This window comes from Brienomyrus brachyistius, chromosome 4 (assembly GCF_023856365.1).
Source record: "Brienomyrus brachyistius isolate T26 chromosome 4, BBRACH_0.4, whole genome shotgun sequence".
NCBI lineage: Eukaryota > Metazoa > Chordata > Actinopteri > Osteoglossiformes > Mormyridae > Brienomyrus > Brienomyrus brachyistius.
The window spans coordinates 12794690-12808864 of record NC_064536.1 but is presented as its reverse complement, the minus strand read 5'-3'; the positions used below and the strand labels follow the sequence as shown (position 1 = coordinate 12808864).

Here is a 14175-nt window from a genome sequence, read left to right as displayed (position 1 = left end):
CAGCTCTGATCTACACCACATGCGTGATTGTGGCCCTGCCAGACATGCACTGGCTGCGGTTGGAATGCCTGCAGGGCCTCAGCTGGTCAGGTCGTGTTGGTAAAGTCACTCCTGTTCTAAGAGTAAAGTTTTGTCAGGGCCTTGTCTATTGAGAATTTGCTCATGGTTGAACCCCAGTCTGTTACTTTTCAAGTAGTGTGTTGAAACAGGGTTGTGTAAAACGCCCAGTGAGGAAGGTGGCAGTAGCCTGCAGAGGGCACCTTGGACTGAGGTGTAATGACCGCAGGCGCGTGTACTCCACTGACTGGATAACAAAGCTTGGCATTCATGACCTGGTTTACTTTGGAGCTAGGGCGTAACATTGGATGACATCTTAATGAGTTTTTAACCCTCAGCCAAGCACTGTAGTCTGTGGGGGGTGTCTGTTAGTGAGACCGTCCTGGTGGGAAAAATCAGAGCAGAACAGGGCCCTGGTACTCTTTGCCTCAATTAGCAGCTTTTCACTGACATACAGGAAACGGCTTGTACCTAAACCGTAATGTGAAGTCAGACAAGTTAAAATACGGTTCCTGTTCACTTTGGATTTCTACCGTAGAAGGGTCGGCTTGATAAAGGGGGCGCCAGGTTTGGAGAGCAACATCGTAAAATTGAATAGGTGCTTATTTACTGTTCGGACCATATATGTCATGACTTATTGTGTGTTAATTTGCTAGAGAATTAGGGAACTTGTGTGCTTTTTTGACCAATCAGATGGTGGTGACGCAACCAGCTCATGTTGGTCACGCTTTCAGCCCTGCGAGTAAGCGGGGCCATGTCAGTGTGGTTACGGCTTGGGTATGGCCCGTATACGTGACGTTGGAAAACTGCCAGTTCGCGGTACGGATCGGTTCTTTGTGTGGCAGTGGAAAAGCACCAAATGAGTCGCTCAAAGTGTTTGTCAATGTGGTCCTCAGTGACCCCGGGCAGTCCGTTTTTGCTCCCCCCCCAGCTCCCCGCCAGACTGTTTGGGGATCCCTGAAGACCACACTGAGGAATGCTGGCTTGGGGTTTGGGCAACAGTTTCACATCACAGTTGTATGGCACGTGTGCAATAATCACCAGGGTTTCAGATGACGGGTGAAACATTTGTCCGGATGCCATCTTTTAGCAACTAAATGGATGTTTACTTACACTGACAATTTGGTAAGTAGATTAATATTGTCTGAAATATTAATGAGGCATATTATGACGCCTAACAGTTAGTAATATGTATAAATTCAGCGTATCCTTATGTTTAATAAATTTGTCGGACTTTACACTACAAAAATTACTGCCGCGCCACCACATCTTTTTACCTTGTTTATCCACAATGTTTCCCCTTTTAAAAAGATATCCTGGGGGTGTTCCACAAAGCAGGATTAAGGGAAAGTCTGTCTTATTTAGACAAGTCTGGCTCATTTAAGTGGGAATTTCGTTCCATCAATGTGTTTTCAATGAATCCCTGCTGAGCTACCATGGTAACTTATGCGAGTGAACAAGTCTGCTCCGGACCAGGTTAACTGTCTCGGTTAAGCGTTGTGTGTGTGTGTATGTATATGTGTATGTATGTATGTGTTTTTATTCTCTGCTTTCTTGTCTTGCTTTTACTCACAGCACTGACTACCTTTTTATATTATATATATATATATATATATATAATATAAAAAGGTAGTCAGTGCTGTGAGTAAAAGCAAGACAAGAAAGCAGAGAATAAAAACATTTTCTGAAGTAATTCTCTGCGTGTTACTTCCATAATGTGGAGAACAGAGCTGAGATTGCAATGCAATCAATATAATAAAGCTTACAAAATCACGTCTCAGCACTCCAATTAATTCCAAAATAATTACTGTAAAATCCCATTATAGTGGACTCGCTTATAATGGACAAACAATTTGGTCCCCAGGGCCGCTTTTAGCTGTAGTTTTGTTCGCTATAATGGACATGCAGGCTTTGCCTACAAGGCGCGTTGCGTGCCAATGATATCCAGGGCAGATACGTAGTCGGGATTATTAATAGTCACGCATCTGGTCAGGTAAAGTTGGATTACCACCTGTTCAATATAATAATCTATACCACATGTGTGTTTGATGGGGTATGGCATGAATAAATGGTGTCCTGTAGTTGTGTTCTGGGCATGGAGCAACTCTGGATGTAACGGACTGTTTTGCCAGGTCCCTTGAAGTCTGTAATAAATGGCATTTTACTGTAAAATGTACACATATTGCAAAGGTCAAGCATGAAATGCAATGACTGAAATTGAAAAAAAATCTGTTAAAATAATATGAACAGGAAGATGTTTTTAAAAATAGCAAATATATGGTTATTTGTGCAGAACATTTCATACGGATGCAAAACCATGCCACTGTACTAGGTGCTTGTAACATTTACGTAACTTGCGCATTTAGTTTGTCTGCAATTCATTGCCAAGCCATTTCCCTGGCTGTATTTATGGCCACATCATTACCTTTTTTAGCGATTACATCTTTGAATTTTTCATACAGCTCCATCAGCAGCGTTTATTCTGTGGCGGAAAAAAACACTGCTCTCGTTTTACACGCTTTGACTCATTTGATCGATCTTTTGTTCATCCATTCATTTGGGCTTCTTAAATATCGCGGGTGTGCGCACTAAGTGAGACTATGCAAATCTGTCTTGAATGAGCCTTCATTACTTAAAGCTGAACTGCGTTCGTTGAACGACATGACGCTAAGTTTAGAGATGGCGGTAGTCTGAGTCTGATTTTTTCGGGAAAGTTTGCCTTTCTTTGGGTACTTAAACAGAATACCGCCCTGGTTGTTGAGCTGTCCCTGCCTTCACCCCTTATTCAGTGCGTATCACTTCCATAGTTTACCAAAGTAGTAGCCTGTGGGTGTGCTCCAGTATCCAAATTTAATAAACATAAGGATACAGCAAATTTATGCAAAATAATTTATGGGGTTGTTATATGCATCTCATTAATCTTTCAGGCACACTATTAATCTGCTTACCAAGTTATCGGCTTAAGTAAACATCCGTAAGGTTCTGAAAAGCTAACGTCCAGACAAATGTTTCATCTGTCATGCAAAACCCTGGTGATTATTGCGCACGTGCCATATAATCGTGGATTCATTGCGATGTGATATTTTGCAGCCCTGCTTGGAATACGTATCTGGACAAGCGATTGTCGTTCAGACTTGCCTGACCCCCCCACCCTCCCATCTAGCCTGCTCACAACTCTGTACTCTCTCGCCCCCTGCAGGAGCACCACCTTCAGAGGGCCATCTCCGCGCAGCAGGTGTACGGCGAGAAGCGGGACAGCATGGTGATCCCCGTTCCCGAGGCGGAGAGCAACATCGCCTACTACGACACCCTCTACCCTGGGGAGTTCCGGATGCCAAAGCAGCTCATTCACATACAGCGTGAGTAGAGCACAGTCTGACCAGGGCAGGGTGGGCACCCAGGTTGCCCCCGCTACAAAGTAATGGCTGTGCTGATAGTGTTTTGACTAGAAAGAGCTGGCTGTTCCTTCATGAATTTGGCTTCCCTGCAAAGTGCTGCTCTGGGGGGACGTCTGGCTCAGCGTCAGCTCCGGGGACAGGCTGGGAAGATGCCTCTGCTTTCATGGTCTGGCAGTGGGTCTCACGGAAATACAGAGCTTACAGTTTCGAGGTGTTCTCTGCTACGTTGCGTGTAGTCATATGTTGCCTTTTGTGCAGCTTCATGTTAGATGGTAGTCGTGTCATGGTTAGTGTCAAGTTCCTCTGCAGGCATGACTTCTGTTCTTTGCCTCGCCAGTCATTTAGATTGGGATATCCATACCTGCTGCTGTTCCTAGGGCTCTGACTTGATTTAGATGATATTTTGAATTAACTGGCTTTCACTATTTGTGCTGGTGTCCAGAACTGACTATGAGCTACATGCTAACCCTTTTTGAGTTGTCTGTGGACCAGGTGTATTTGTGCATAGGTCTGTTTTAAGAAACCTATCACGATTTCTCTTTCTTATGGTGTCTTGAGGGTATGCAAGATGTGACAAATGGTCGTGCATTACTTTAGTTGCTGTAGACTACCTAATCTACTGGTAGGGAGTGATTCAATTTAAGGCAACATGGTATGCTTAATGGTGTGTGCCGTGGGCATTGAAGTTTTCTGAGAAATATTGGTGGTTTTTCGCTCTCTTGGTGTGTTGGGCTGCAGCTGGGGTTTTACGTAAAGTGATGGTGAGCGTCATTCTCTTTATGATTCTGTAAAGCTGTGGAACTAGTATCTGCTTTAACTTCATTTGAGTTTTGCCTTTGCTCTGCAAACCTTGTCAGGCTTTGACTTTGTGTGGTGGTCTTTGGAAATAACGCCGTGCCTGTTGGAAGTAGAACAAAAGAGAGTGCTTTGGACGTATGTTCATTATTGGTAATCGAAGCTTCTTTGAATTGGGTCTGAAATATAGAGGTTGGCATCGAGTCATTACTGGGCCCGTAAATGGATGAGTCCTTGAGTTTTTGATGATTTGGACAAAAGTGGTATGGCTCATTTGCACTTGTTTTCTTAGCATTTCTGTATGAGAGAGAAAGACTGAGGCATTTTGGGTAAGCAGAGGGTCTCATTTCCTGTATGAGATGGTGTATTGTCCAGGAAGAAAATGGAGCCCCCTAAATTGCTTGACTGTCCACCCCTTATCAGGGGCATGGCAGCTTGCCACCAGCAAGTGTAGAACATAAATGTTTGCAAGTGTCTGCCAGTTAGCTTTATTAGGAAAACTGGTGTTGGGGGGTTCATGTAACACTTGGTTCCCGCGTCGGTTTTAGCAATCGGCCTGTTCAGGTGATGCCTTTCCCAATCATGGCACTTTCAAACCAGCCACATTGGTAGACCTCCGTAAGTGCTGGGTGTTTGGCCGTTATTCTTCTTAAGCCTTATGAAGCACTCTAAAGATTCCAGTCCATTATTGACCTCACCTTGTGTAGTAGTAGGTATTTCTCACCTCTGGCACTTCTGACACGTAAACTCATCTTTGTATGGCAGATTTTGGAAGAATGACTGAAAGGTTTAGTCATCAGATACCAAATCCCCAAAGCTTTATATTTGCTGCTGTTGGGTGCTGTGGGATCTTTAGTGACCCGCATGCGTTAAGACTTCAGTACAGCCTCACTTCTGAACACCTCTTCACCTGGGACTCGGTACAGTGTCTCCTTGGCCAGGCATGTCAGGTTGGCGGGGGCTGTAGATTAGATTGCTCTCGCCCAAGATGTGCATTGTCAGGTTTTTCCGGTGAGATGCAGAGTTGAGTGTGGAGGTTAATTCAGGATCTTGGTCTGTGTGGGTCCTGCTGGTTGGCAGCAGTAAGGCGTGTCTCTCCACCATTGTAACCTGCTGAGTTCTGGAGGTGTGAGCAGTCTACATAAATGTCTGAAATCGGGAGGGCCTCTCTGCCCTGCCTTTGCCTCAGTTTGCTTTGAAATGTATACTTTGTTTGGTGAAGTCGGTAAAGTGTACCAGACTCCCTCTGCTCTATCTTCAAATCGCTGTTATTTTAAGCATGGCACCCATGCGAATACTCATGCTTTTCATTAGCTGCAGTTCCTGAGATGGAGTGTGTGGGTTTCTGTCTGTCTATGTATTCATGTGTATTGATAGCTCATCTGATAAGTAAACAACCCCTCTTCCTGAAACATGTACAGAAAAGTGCATTTTAAGATTTATTATCATCTTATTGGTTGTTTTTATCAAGTTCCACTTGAGAAGTGATCTACCTAGCGTAAGATGCCAGGGCTGCTCTGTATGGCTGGAGGCCAGGCGTGCTGCCGTCAGTAACGATGGCTCCTCTTTTTACCAATCCTCACCCATGGTACAGCTTTCAGTCTGGATACAGAGCAGCCGGACTACGACCTGGACATGGACGACGAGGTGTTTGTGAACAAGCTGAGGAAGAAGATGGAAATCCTCCCCCTGCAGTTCGAGGAGATGATTGACCGTCTGGAAAAGGGCAGCGGACAGCAGGTGACTGGCCTGATGCCCCCATCCGCCCACTCTCCCCGGCCTGATGACCACCTTTCACCACACGGAAGTGTCAGTGACTGCACACTGTCGCTGGACACCTGTCGGCCTCCGGCCCACTTAATTCCTGATTGGACAGGAGTCCTTATGCACTCTTCTGTTTAATCCTTCCTGTAACGCTGCTCACTTGTAGATGTCAATCATTGTCTCCCCCCCCCTCAGACTGCATCCGTGAGCAGACTAATTAAACGATCGGCTCATCCCGAAGGACGGGCATGACTAATTGATCTCCCTCTCTCCCCCCAGCTGGTGACCCTGCAGGAGGCCAAGTTGCTGCTGAAGGAGGATGATGAGCTGATCCGCGAGGTGTTCGACTACTGGACGCGCAAGCGGAAGACCAGCAAGAGCGCCGCCCTCATCACCTCCGTCAAGCAGGAGAAGCGTGACGGCTCCAGCACCAATGACCCCTATGTGGCCTTCCGCCGGAGGACCGAGAAGATGCAGACGCGCAAGGTGCCTTGTCTAGAGGGCATAGTGCGAGCGTGTCATGCTGAAAGGCTCCTGCTCATTGGAGGCCTGATGTGACAGTCTGATACCGATCCAGTCTTATTCCGTGTCTGTTAACCAGCATCTTTCCAGTAGCCGCTGTGGTAAATGCCTGTAAAGCAGCCGCAGGACGCAGCCACCCGCTCTAACTCCACTTCGTCCCGCACAGAACCGCAAAAACGACGAAGCGTCGTACGAGAAGATGCTGAAGCTGCGGCGGGACTTGAGCCGGGCCGTCACCATCCTGGAGATGATCAAGCGCAGGGAGAAGAGCAAGCGGGAGCTGCTGCACCTCACGCTGGAGATCGTGGAGAAAAGGTGTGGGCACGGGTTACCAAGGGGGGGGTGGTGGGCTCCTCCCAGGGCTTTGCTCAAGCTGACGGCCCCCTCTCTCCACTTCGAACCTCTAAGGTACACCATGGCCGATTTTGGCGGCGAGGTGATGGCCGAGCTCTTGGCCCAGCGTGCCCTCATCAAGCCCACGTACCCCGTGCCCCTCGTCCCACTGCTCAGGCACCCGGACCATGTCGAGTGCAAGCCCAAGGTGAGTGCCCCCTGCTGCCTGGCTGGGCCGTGAGCTGACCTCTGACCTTTATCCCTCTAGCCAAAGACCTCAGTGTCTCCTTTTTATTGTTCTAGATTGTTCCTTTAAAATATCTGATGCTAAATGTGTCAGTATTGGCTTATGTGCCTGTTTATGTGAATGTTTGTGTTAATAAATGAGTGGGTGCCTGCTGTTTGCTGCAGTTTTCTGCCCCTGTTTTGAGAATATTCGCCCCCCCTTTCCCCCAGCCTGAGAAGACTGAGGTGGTCCGAACCAAACGGAAGTACGAGAAGAGACCCAAGGCTGCCCCCCTTTCGTCCGCCGCCTCGCTGCAGCCCAGCCACTCGGGCCTGCTGTCTTTCAACGCCAAGGACCTGAATCAGTACGACTTCCCCAGCTCTGACGACGAGCCCTTCTCCCAGGTGGATCACCCAGGCTCGGGCAACATGCCTGTTTCCCCCTGTCATATGATTAGATTTCCGTAGCTCTTTGACGTTCACCCTGCAGCCACGTGACCCAGTTTTCACCTTCCAGATGTTGTCTGGCTCGTCAGAGACAGAGGAGGAGAATGACCCGGACGGATCCTTCGCGTTCCGCCGGAAGGCTGGCTGTCAGTACCACTCCGTGAGTGTCCCCTCGCTCACCGTACCCACGTCCACTATCGTTTCTGAAGCACCAATGCGTGATCCCTGACTGCTCACCATCGCCCCCTGCAGGCCCGCTTGGAGCAAAGCGGCAGCTGGGCCTGGTGCAGCCCCACAGACGGCGGCCTAGGAGACGCACGCTACCGCTACAGCCTGACCACCCTGACAGTCCCCCACCGCTGCGTGGGGTTGGCACGGCGACGCTTCGGTCGGGGTGGCAGGTGGGTCTCTCTTAAACTTAACTGCAGGGATGGCAGTTTTGATTGGGGAGGGGGTCTGTGCCTCGCCTTGCCGGCCTTGGAGACTTAAGCCTTTCGGGGTTTCTTTTAAATAAGCCCTGCTTTGCAGATTTGTCAGCTGGAAGGGAATGAAATAAAAGCCAATGAACGTCTCGAGTGAAACCCACCTCGTGAATCAGCACGCTCAGAATAGCAGCAACTCAAGCTGCTCTGGGCAGTCTGTCACTCTTTCTCCTCACCTCCCCCAGGGTCTTGCTGGACAGGGCACACTCAGACCTGGACCACGTGTTCCATGCACTAGATCCGGACGCTACCCCCCTCACGCCCCAGCCTCTGGACAATACGATTGCCAGTACCTCAGAAACAAATACCTCGGACAGAGCGCACGCCGGAGGCCTCCAGCAGGTCTTGTTGAACATTAAGTCGTGCCGGTGGCGGTACTTCAGACCTCGGACGGCGAGGCGGGGTGGTGCGGACGGAGCAGACCTCTCCGGCCCTGGCAGGCAGTGCAGGGGTCGCACTGGCCCACTCCAGCTGGGGGCACCAGCGAGCGGACCAGGCTCACAGGCCCGGAGCGGACACGGAACGGCCCCTGTCGCTAGTGAGTCCCTTGCTGGCGATGGTGGGCGATGGAGTCGCTTCTTAAATCCAGCACTTCGAAAATCGTATTTTTCAGCCAGAAGTCGACACTCACATGAGAGCTAGAATTGTAAAAAGTGGCCTGCAAACAGTAATTGAAAAATGTCTCCATGCATGAAATTTAAGTCGTTACTCTTTCATTAACCCCCCCCCCCCCCCCCCCCCATACGCTCTTGTCGATGTCAGCAGAAACTGGTTTGTTTTGTGGGGGGTTTTCCCACAACCATCAGTCATCTCGCCCGCGCATCTAACAGGAGACAAACGAGCTGTGGCCCTTTTATTTATAAACGTGTAAGACGCGTTTGGTTATTCTGGGCAGGCGCGCAGCCAGAATGAGGTGGTGAAAGCTCAGGGCCTGCATGCAGAGGCATGACCCTTCACTGTGTGTGTGTGTGTGTGTGTGTGTGTGTGTGTGTGTGTGTGTGTGTGTGTGTGTGTGTGTGTGTGTGTGTGAGAGAGAAGCATTCAAGGATGGAAAAGCTGCTGATGGGAATAGAGCTCAAGGTCTCTTATGGCAGAAGAGTACCGTGCGTGTGTATGTGTGAGATTCACATAGTTGTCATTCCTTATGGGGAGTTGTACACAGTATCCCTAAAGTCCCGCAGCCTTGCCGGCAGCCTGTAAGGCCTGTGCGTTGCTGAACATTGATGTCAGGACACGTTTATCTAGGAAGGAGCTGGGCCTAATCATTCCTCATGGCTCAGATCATTCGCTGAGGCTGCACTATTTATTTCCATGGTGAGCAAGTGAGAATGACTCTTTCAGTGTGAAAGTCTGTCCCCCCCCCACCTTTCCTGTGCGTCCTCAGCCGAATTGACATGCTGTATGGAATGGTGGAGAGCTGGTGCCCTTTTTAGCTGGACTCTGACCCCATGCCTGTCCCCTTGGCTCCCCGCAGCATTCACCATGGAGCAGTACCAGCAGCACCAGGAGCAGCTAGCGCTGATGCAGAGGCAGCAGCTGGAGCAGACGCAGCTGCAGCAGGCGAGCGCTGAGCCTCCCGGCAGTAACGCGCAGGTTAGATCCCTTCACCTTGCCCTGTGAGATGCCCTCCCAAGTCTCCCTGCTCGCGGGGGCCTGTAGCCCCCTAGTGTGAGGGCGCCCCACCTGTCCGCCAGTACCGGCCCTTACCTTTGACCATGTTTCCTGTCTGCCATCCTGTGTGACGCCCCTTCCTGTCCTCCGAACAGGGATCGACGTCAAAGACCCTGGACTCGGCAAGTGCCCAGTTTGCGGTCTCGGCACTGGTGACCACGGAGCAGCTGCTGGCGGCCAAGGCCAAAGATGAGACGGCACTCGGGCTCGGCGTCAACGGGGTCCTGCCGGGTTCTGGTGAGCGGCCTGCCCGTTACCATGGTGCCTGTGCTCCGCAGAGTCTGATGTACATTAGTCATAGATGATGCAGAGTGTAATTTCTGCCCGCTGACTTGTATCCTTCCAGGAGTCTATAAGACATCGCACCATTCCGGTGGCTCTCCTGCCACTGTGGCTCCCCCCGGCCAACCAGCTGCAGTCACCGTGGCAACAACCACCACCACCATGATGGCCGGCCCCACCTTCCACCAGCCCCTGGCCAACAACGGCACGACAGTGACTCCCAGCCTCGCCGCCGCCTCTCAGGTCCTGATCGGGAACAACATCCGCCTGAGCGTGCCCCCACCAGGGGGTGCCCTGAGCCCTATTGCAACGCTCAACGCACGCCACATATCCCGGACTATAAACGCCGTCCCGCCGTCCGCCTTAAAGCTGGCTGCCGCGGCCGGGAACTGCCAGCTGCCCAAGGTCACTGCAGCATCATCCTTGGATATGGCACCCAGGTGAGCTGATGGGGGCCATGAATGTATGGGGAAGAGGTGGTGGTGATGATGATGATGATGATGATGATGATGTAGAGACATTCCAGTGTAACTCTAATGCCCCCCTCCCCCAGGGAAAACCACGATCAAGAAAAGACCACCCTGAACAGTATAGCAGACAACACAGTGGCCATGGAGGTGACGTAGTGCGCAAGAAGCCGGGGGACGCGGGGCCTCTTCCGGGCACCATGGCGACCACGGCAGGATGGCACCAAGTCCGTCTCCAAGGCAACCGTCGGGACTCTATTGCAATGCTCATCTCTCGTGCTTTTTCCATTTATTTGTTACTGTTAATAAGAGGCATCAACATCTGTAAATTATGAATATGGCAATTCTATGTACAGTTACCATGTATTTGTAATACACTTGTATATATGTTACTTGAATACAGAATTGTTCATTTGATGTTTTGCACTTGGGGGAGAAAAAAAATTGGGGAAAAAAAAATTGCAACTGGTTAAGTAAAAGGTGAGAGTGTAGCGCAGACGTCCTCACATCATGTGCATGGTGCAGAACCTGCTGTTTTATCTATTTATTGTGCTGTGTTTACAGTTTCTTTGTACACTGTACCCTCATTGGTTCCTGTGCTATAGTGAATGTGTTAGGTAGCTATGGACTCCTCGGTATTTTGTATATTTGTGAACATACCCCTGGCCCCCGTCAGGGCGTCCGCTTGTTCTGTGTATCATGTGGAAATAAATGGTGACATACATACAGAATCGTAGGGGGAGGGGGGGGGGACAGGGGTTAGGCTTTGGAGTTGTCAGTGGGTAATCGCTTATTGGGATTTTCTGTTTGTGTCCCAAGACGAGTAACAAAGTAGGAATGAAGTCTCTTCCCAGAAGCCGGCGCTGCTTCCCAATTAACAGAGCACTATTTTTGTTTAATTATTGCTGCTTTTTACGGTTTTTGTTTCTAGAGTTCATTTAATAAGCGTTTGTTTTTGTTACTCCTCCCCTCCCATTTTTATAAAACATTTAAAGTTATTTTTGTATCTTCCCGCCCCCCCCCTCCCCCATTGTGATTGTATGCCTGTTCTATTGAAAGACTTCATTCGTTTTGTTACTTGTTCATAAAAAGGATATAAGGGAGATAGAGGCAGTACAAGCTGTACGTGTATCATCATTCCAATTTCTAAAAAACAAAACGGCCTTTTTTTTTCCCCTTTTGGTTTTTTTTTTTTTTTCCTTTTTTTATTTCTCCAGAAGGCTGAAAGGCCACAACCTGAACTATGGGGTGCCTTCCTTTGGAAATGTTCGAGCTCTCTTCTGTGAAGAGTACGGTACCAGGCGAGGCTGCGAGTCTCTGTCCGTGCCGGAATCTGAATGCCCAGTCCAATGGCATCATTTAATCCCTGAGGTTTTCTAGTCCCACCTGGAAGACGGAAAGTGACACAACTCACAAAAAAATAAAATGCCAGGGCATTCTATGTTGACCAGCTGATGTGTCCTGTGATCTGTGTGAGGAGCCAGTGCTTGTGGGTGGGAGGGGGGGACGTTACAGTGGCCGTTTTCAGGAGTTTCTTCTTGATGCAGATATGTTGCATTGAGCCGCAGACATGCTCGAGAGATGGCTTCCTATTGCGAGCGCCTGACACAATTTGAGCTATGTATGGTGGTAAAACCTGCCACAAAAATCTACACTTGGTATTTTGCTTGTCTGTAGTTCGCTGTCACCTCTGCTCTGCGGAATCCTGTTGTGCTTCAGTAAAGGATATTAGTTTGGCAGGAAATCTGACGATCTCTCTCTGGAAATAAATTCCTCTCAGAGCGGCACAAAATGCCGTGACACGACCCTTTGGCTACAGTGTTTAACCTTGCAGCAGTCTCTCTAAAGCAGGGGTGCCCAACTCCAGTCCTGGGGGGGCGCAGCCCTGCACATCTTTGGGTTTCCCCTCAACACACCTGATTCATCTCCTTGTGCTAATTACCACACAGCTCTTGAGCTGAATCATTTATGGTGGAACAGAGAAAGAACTAAGTTACACAGGGCTCCAGCCCCCCAGGACTGGAGTTTGACACCCCTGCTCTAAAGGGAAAAGAAATTCCCTGTTGTTTTGGGTTGATAAGTCCTGTATTACTCTGCTCTCTGCTATCGGGCTACTGCTTGTATGAACAAGGGTAACAACAGATGGAAAATGTGCAGGATCAAAATGAAAAACGTTTCACCTTCTGCAACCTTCTCATCAAACTAGTCAAGCTTGTTTGTTGGTTTTGGTGTGAAGGTTAGTACCTAACAACTGGTTCATTGCTAGTATATACTAACCACAATTGATAAACAGATCAGTCTAAATGCCACTTTGTAGCCGGTTAAAAATATTTCGTTAGGATTAACTTGATAAGAGACTTGAAGTTCATCTGTGTTTGAAAATAAACCTATTTACTGTCAGGTCTACATGACCTTGTACCATTCTTAGGGCCGACCCGCTGGAGTCTGGCCTCCTCTTGGAGGTAAATGCTTTGTCTTCACCATGGAAACTTCAACATGGGTTTCTGCAGATGGAGACCTTTGGTGACTCTATACGTCGCCTGCTTTTTTTTCTCCAATCGATGTGTTTTCAGAGCTGTTTTCTACTTTAATATATGTACCTTTCAGCTATTTGGACATTAGGTACAAAATGTATGGAAAAATGTCTCAACGCTGGAATGTCTCATAATGTTACATTTGGACCTTTTCAACCCTTTTTGTTAGAAGTGTCTTCCATCTGGAGATTGAAAATGGCCATATATCCATGTTATTCTATTAAAATCCAGCTCTGCCTTGCTGTTAGAGCCTGGAATCAGCGTCAAAACACCGGGTGGGGAGAAATAATGGCTCTTTAAAAACAGTGAGCTGACATGGAAGAAATGGGTGTCACCTTCAGTGAAGGTAGAAGCCTGAAACCACCAGGGGAACCACCAGGGGAACCACCAGGGGAACCACCAGGGGAACCACTGATGGGCTCTGGGTGACTCTTGTGATAGGATTAGCATGAACATGGACAAACATCTCTACATCTGGATTACATGCATATTAAATGCATCCATTGATCATCTAACCACTAATCTTACTGGGTTGTTTTGAGGTTTGAGCCCAGCGTAAAATACAGGGATGCAGAATGGATGGGATACCAGTATATTGCAGGGTGGACACACACACACACACAAACACACAAGGCAGTTTTAAAGACCCCAAATTTCTCCATGCTCACAGTGGAGGTGAATGATAAGATTATATATTCATTATTCATTTCTACGGCTATTTCAGAATATTTGTCCGGGACATGGTGCAAGATTGCGGAAGGCTAGCTGGAGAGAGACCTAAGGAATAGTGCAAAATTGGCTTGTTAGGGCCTGTAATTTCACTTTCCAAGCCCGCTGTTTGTGCAAAGCGATCTTTGAAAACCCAGATGACCATCGGTGGAGACGTGAATTGGCTTTTGTGATAGTGCCCCCTCCAAAGAGAAAACCTTTTTTATCGGTGGAACATTTTAGACGTCCTGATTAAGCTCATACTCGCTACCCTGCAATCTGTCTTTGTGATTGCCGGAGTGGGGAATTGTATCGCCTCTGCTGTTTTCTTTTTACACGGGCATTATTTAGGCCGGCTGCTCGGGGCTCCTGCTGAGACTTTGTGTTGTGCACGGTCCTGAACGCTGACTGCAAACCACAGACATCACACACAGCAAAAGTGATTTGCCTTCATGATGTAAAAATAAGGCACGTCTTTATCTGAAGTCTA

The 14175-nt window shown here is 48.6% G+C and overlaps 1 protein-coding gene across 3 annotated transcripts in view; it reads left to right on the top strand.

Annotated features, from left to right (window-relative positions):
• The window catches only part of LOC125740106 (enhancer of polycomb homolog 1-like), a 30684-nt gene extending 18791 nt beyond the window's left edge, over window positions 1-11893 (top strand). For all 3 annotated transcript variants that reach the window (XM_049010910.1, XM_049010909.1, XM_049010908.1), the window contains 13 exons: window positions 3257-3416; window positions 5845-5990; window positions 6294-6500; window positions 6703-6851; window positions 6945-7077; window positions 7326-7499; window positions 7612-7701; window positions 7794-7942; window positions 8209-8561; window positions 9498-9616; window positions 9790-9931; window positions 10041-10416; window positions 10530-11893. In XM_049010910.1, coding sequence (XP_048866867.1) covers window positions 3317-3416; window positions 5845-5990; window positions 6294-6500; window positions 6703-6851; window positions 6945-7077; window positions 7326-7499; window positions 7612-7701; window positions 7794-7942; window positions 8209-8561; window positions 9498-9616; window positions 9790-9931; window positions 10041-10416; window positions 10530-10602 — 2211 coding nt within the window. In that variant the 5' untranslated portion in view covers window positions 3257-3316 and the 3' untranslated portion in view covers window positions 10603-11893. The remainder of the gene's footprint in view (window positions 1-3256; window positions 3417-5844; window positions 5991-6293; window positions 6501-6702; window positions 6852-6944; window positions 7078-7325; window positions 7500-7611; window positions 7702-7793; window positions 7943-8208; window positions 8562-9497; window positions 9617-9789; window positions 9932-10040; window positions 10417-10529) is intronic.
• Window positions 11894-14175: the final 2282 nt, after the last annotated feature.